General features: G+C 38.4%; 1 protein-coding gene across 1 annotated transcript in view; it reads left to right on the top strand.

Annotated features, from left to right (window-relative positions):
• NSMCE4A (NSE4 homolog A, SMC5-SMC6 complex component) overlaps window positions 1-4,178 on the top strand; it is a 15,924-nt gene extending 11,746 nt beyond the window's left edge. The window contains exons 7-11 of the mRNA XM_017508596.2: window positions 398-492; window positions 1,514-1,562; window positions 2,317-2,411; window positions 2,498-2,584; window positions 4,007-4,178. Coding sequence (XP_017364085.1) covers window positions 398-492; window positions 1,514-1,562; window positions 2,317-2,411; window positions 2,498-2,572 — 314 coding nt within the window. The 3' untranslated portion in view covers window positions 2,573-2,584; window positions 4,007-4,178. The remainder of the gene's footprint in view (window positions 1-397; window positions 493-1,513; window positions 1,563-2,316; window positions 2,412-2,497; window positions 2,585-4,006) is intronic.
• The last annotated feature ends 1,520 nt before the right edge of the window (window positions 4,179-5,698 follow it).

The raw sequence follows: 5,698 nt of genomic DNA, 5'->3' as shown, positions 1-5,698 counted from the left end.
TTTTTTTTTTTTTTGAGATAGAGTCTCACTCTGTTGCCCAGGCTAGAGTGCAATGGCACGATCTTGGCTAACTGCAACCTCCACCTCCTGGGTTCAGGCAATTCTCCTGCCTCAGCCTCCTGAGTAGCTAGGATTACAGGCACGTGCCACCACGCCCAGCTAATTTTTGTATTTTTAGTAGAGACAGGGTTTCACCATGTTGGTCAGGCTGGTCTTGAACTCCTTGGCCTCCCAAAATGCTGAGATTGCAGGCATGAGCCACCGCGCCCAGCCTGGATTGATATACATTCTTGTGGCAGGATGAGTGCTTGTCTTTTCTTTGTCTCTCTGGCAAATGCTAGAGAGTACTGATATTAATGATAAGCAAAAATTAATTTTTTTTTCTTTTTGTCTATAGCTGATACCCCAATGTCCTTCTTTGACTTTGTGGTTGATCCACATTCTTTCCCCCGTACAGTAGAAAACATCTTTCATGTTTCCTTCATTATACGGGTAAGATTAAAGATTATTTTTAAATTGCTTTTATATGCTTTTAAAAGAATACATAAGAAAAGCTGTAGAAGGGAGCTGGCAAAGGTATCTGTATACACTAGCCATTATATGTTTCAGACCCATTATAGCAAAATATTAACTGGCATATTAGGTAGAAAAAGCTACCTAAAATTTTATGTGCTTGCTTTTATGTTATAGACATTATTTAGAGAAAGAATTGAAAGATTTGAATGCAACTGTAGATTAGATAACAGTATGGTATAAATGTTAAATTTCCTGATTTTGATAACTGTCATGTTGTATAAGAGAATATCCTTGTTCTCAAGAAATACACACTGAAAGATTAGGGAAAAGGAGCAGGCCACCCATCATTCTCACTTCATTCATAAATAATAATATGTAGAGTGATAAAGTAAATGTGGTAACTAACACTTTTATGACTGATGAATATGGGTAAAGGCCATATGGCACATGTTTATAGTAGTCTTATAACCCTTTAAGCCTGAAATTATTTCAAAATTGGTTTTAAAAAAAACTCTACTCAGAAATGTACCATGGAAATTTGCTTTAGACTGTCTTTAATCTTACTTCAGGTTGCATTCCCACATATAAGATGAATTTGATTTTAACCTCAGAGAAAAGCTTGTGTCAACCAAAGTATTTTCTCAGAAATGATAACAAAGGCATATTTTGTCAGTGGTCCCAGTGACAGAATTATGCAGAATAAAATGTGGAGTATTCCAGAATATATATAAATCAGTTAAAGAGACAAGATGAATTTCACTTAAGAGATTCTCAGGATGAAGGCTGCGTCTGGGTAAAAGAGCTGATTAGAAACCCAAAAGATATACCCTGTGTAAACAAAAGATATTAGAGAAGTCTTATCTATATCGTCACCTTATTATGGGTATGGTATAATTTTATTTTCTAAGATACTGAGTTTTCTGAGTAATTTTTTTCAACTAGTGGTTATAGATTTAAGTCTAAATTTTTGTCTCCTAAAATCATGTTTTTGTTTTAGGATGGTTTTGCAAGAATAAGACTTGACCAAGACCGACTGCCAATAATAGGTAAATGATACTATCTTCGGAAAAATTAGTTTTAGAGAAAATATATTTGTTAGTAGAATTTAAGTAATGTATTTTACTAAATGTAAATGCATTTTCAATGTAGATTAACTTTTACAATGTTGTATCTTGCTCAACTACCTGAAGATACTGAAAACGTGGTCAGCGTCTAAAATTTTGATGGATTCATCTGTATCACTGATTCGACATCTGCTGTAAATATTAACAAAGAAATGATACAATTTCCCTCAGATTTTAATTTAGAAAGTTGGTGATTGCAGTCATTTTTGTAGTATCCCTCTTTCTAATCATGTTTTGTCAGATGCCAGCACCTTGTTTTCTCCTCGAGGTTCTAGGAATCTTTTATTCTTACGTGAATAATTTCACTCTCCATTCTTATGTCCTCCTAAGGTCTCCTGTGGAGAGTGAATATTTCCATCACACTTGACTTTCAATGTGCTCAGTGTCCTGTTGGACTCACTAAGGCTTAGCTCTGTGTGTCATACACACATAGATATGCAGATTTCCAAATGTCTGGAATATGTTACTCTAGTACCTGTTTCTTTTAAATGGAAACAGATGGGATTACTGGCTTCTGTAATAATACTGCAGCAGCTCCATAATGCATGAAATCCTAAAAAGTATGTACTATTTTAAGTATCTTTTCAATACAGGTACCACTGCTATTATTCATCAGTTTCTGTTTAGATTACCTGTTCCAATTTGATAACCTTTGAAAAATTTGTCTTTCAAACAGAGCCTGTTAATATAAATGAAGAAAATGAGGGATTTGAACAAAACACACAAGTTAGGAATCAAGGAATTATAGCTTTGAGTTATCGTGACTGGGAGGTAAAGCTCTGTTGCCCCTGCATAGTTCTGACTCTGACTTCACTTGAAATAAACCCAGTGCCTAAATGTTTTTTGTTGTCTGCCAGGAGATTGTGAAGACCTTTGAGATTTCAGAGCCTGTGATTACTCCAAGTCAGAGGCAGCAGAGGCTAAGTGCTTGATGCTTGCTGAAGGTAACATTTTTAATGGAATGGCTACACAGTTTTATTAATGTTTATTTGGCAATCCAAACTATCCTTTTTCCCTGTTCCAGTGAAATTTGGATTTTTGCCTCCCTCTAGTGCCCTATTCTTAGAACTGTATGTAACAGGTGAGAAAGGCATAATGATTCTACTTTCCCTTTTCTTGATTAATGACAATGGTGCTGTTAAGATCTGTAGCTGAGGCTGGGCGTGGTGGCTCATGCCTGTAATCCCGAGGCTGAGGCAGACGGATCACGAGGTTAGAAGATCGAGACCATCCTGACCAACATGGTGAAACCCCGTCTCTACTAAAAATGCAAAAATTAGCTGGGCGTGGTGGTGTGCGCCAATAATCCCAGCCACTCAGGAGGCTGAGGCAGGACAATTGCTTGAATCCAGGAGGCAGAGGTTGCAGTGAGCCGAGATCATGCCACCGTGACAGAGCGAGACTCCATCTCAAAAAAAAAGAGAAAGATTTGCAGCTGAAAGAGGCAGTACAGGATTGTTCTTGGTTTGGTGGATTTTTTTTTTTTTTAGTAAAAAATAGAAAAAAGGTCTCACTATATTGCCCAGGCTGGTCTCAAACTCCTGGGCTCAAGGGATGCTCCCACCTCAGCTTCCCAAAGTGCTGGGATTATGTATGAGCCACTGCACCCAGTTCCTTTCTTTTCCCCCCCAACAAACTGGTAAATTAGCCAAGTGAAATACTGAATTCTCCCATCCATGTTGTTGTTCACTGTCCCATTAGATTTGCTTATTTTATAAGTACAAAGCAGAAAAGGAGGATTAGGATAGAATTACCTTAGAATAATATTGGTAAATTGGCATTTCTGAAATTTGTATTAGGCTATGAAAGAATTCTTCATTTATATGAAGGGTAACATTTCTAGAAAGAAATCTTAATAATGGTCTGGCATTTTGTAGTGCAGACAGTTGTGGATGGGAATCAGAAGAGCTAGATTCTCTTGGCTCTGACCCTTACTTTATTTATTTTTGCCCCTTACTTTAAAATCATGGGCAAGTCACATAATCTCACTCAACTTCATTTTTTAAAAATCTATAAATACATGTATAAAATGGGAAGATTTTCAAGTTAGATCATTGCTAAGGATTTTTTCAAGCTCAAATTTTCTGATTTTGAGCATCAAAATAAACTTTTTAGTACTTAATGTAGACACTTAATATGTACTTCAATTAACTGAAATACTTTTGTTCCAAGATAATTTACTTCTGTAAAAATATTTTAAATGAAAGAAAATAAATGTAAGATATATATATATATATATAATGTGGATTTCCCTGGGCCCTGCTCACTGAGGAAGGCTAGTTGTTGGATTTCATTTATGTATGTTATACGAACTTTTGGTTTGTTACCTATAAACTGTTAACCAGATATTTCCCCCCCTTTTTTAGGACTCAGATGGATAGTGAAGTCCAGAAAGGAAAGTGGCACATGTTGTATATATTGTATGATTCAACATTTTTAAAGGCAGATTGTTTTTAGTAAAATGTAGCTTTTGGTAGTTAATACATTTGTGATGATTGTCTTTGATTAAAGGAAACTCACTGCCATATTCACAAATAATTGTAGTTGCTCTTTATTTTCTAGTCATGGGAGAGGGTCTCCTTTGTCTAAACCGTCCCAATGAAAGTTTTACTTAGGTCATTAATACCCTTTGGGCCATTATGATTCCTTTTACTCCTTTTTGCCACAAAGTTAACTGGTCAAGTCAACAAATAGGTTATACCATATGAAACTGTTGTTTTTATAGGTAAAACATGGTCAAATATGAGCAATTTCCTATGATTCAGCCTCTGATTTACATATAAGAAACTATTAAATCCTCTGGCAAGGCAGGCCAGACTACTCTCCCCAGTAAAACCAGCCCTGGTTCCTTCTTGCCAGCATGCTACTCCATGCTTCTCAACTCTGCTGGGCTTTCAAGTCTAGTCAGTTTCTTCTCCCAGTGCCTCCTTTTCTGTTTTATTTTTTCTCGCTGCTTCCCTCTGGCATCAGGGGTAGAGGTGTCTTTTCTGTGGAAGACTCTGGGCTCTAGTGCCTCGTGCCTCCTAGGGGGTCTGATCTCCGTCATCCCCTTGACCTGTATCTGGAGTTTTCCCTTCAACCAAGCTCATCTCTCATTAAAAAATGTTACCATGACCCTCTTCAAGCTGCTATGGTATCACCTCTTTTTTTTTTTTTGAGATGGAGTTTCACTCTGATTGCCCAGGCTGGAGTGCAATGGCCTGGTCTCGGCTCACTGCAACCTCTACCTCCTGAGTGCAAGCGATTCTCCTGTCTCATCCTCTTAAGTAGCTGGTATTATAGGTGCCCGCCACCACACCCAGCTCATTTTATTTTTTTGTATTTTTAGTAGGGATGGGGTTTCACCATGTTGGTCAGGCTTGTCTCTTAAGTCCTGACCTCAAGCAATCCACCTGCTTTGGCTTCCCAAAGTTCTGGGATTATGGGCATGAGCCACCGCACCTGGCTCCCTATCACCTCTTTAATGAGAGTCACTTGCTGTCTCCCCGAGTGTCAGTCCATGGCAATGTGGCACCTCCTTTCCTGCTAATTTACTGAGTCTGTTTTATGCCAGATTTCCTAATTCCTTTCCAAATTGTTAATGCCAGTGGATACATGGCTGTGCACTTCACAGCTGGAGAGTGATACTTTGAAACTGTGTATCCTTGATGTCTGTTGCTTTCCCGGTTCCCCTTTCATAGTCACTGTTATCATTTATGTTTAATTAATTAATTAATTAATTCATTTATTTGAGATGGAGTCTACCTCTGCCACCAGGCTGCAGTGAAGTGGCCTGATCTCGGCTCATTGCAACCTCTGCCTCCCGGGTTCAAGCGATTCTCCTGCCTCAGCTTCCCAAGTAGCTGGGACTACAGGCACACACCACCATGCCCAGCTAATTTTTGTATTTTTAGTAGTTGGCCAGGATGTTCTCCATCCCTTGACCTCATGATCCTCCCACCTCAGCCTCCCAAAGTCCTGGGATTACAGGCGTGAGCCACTGCGTCTGGCCCTTTGCTACATTTATACACTGAACAGTCTGAAAACTTGGATGCCTAAGCTTCTTGAAAATGTTACAG

Source organism: Cebus imitator, unplaced genomic scaffold (assembly GCF_001604975.1).
Source record: "Cebus imitator isolate Cc_AM_T3 unplaced genomic scaffold, Cebus_imitator-1.0 Scaffold396, whole genome shotgun sequence".
NCBI classification, from domain to species: domain Eukaryota; kingdom Metazoa; phylum Chordata; class Mammalia; order Primates; family Cebidae; genus Cebus; species Cebus imitator.
This window is presented reverse-complemented; position numbering and strand designations above follow the sequence as displayed.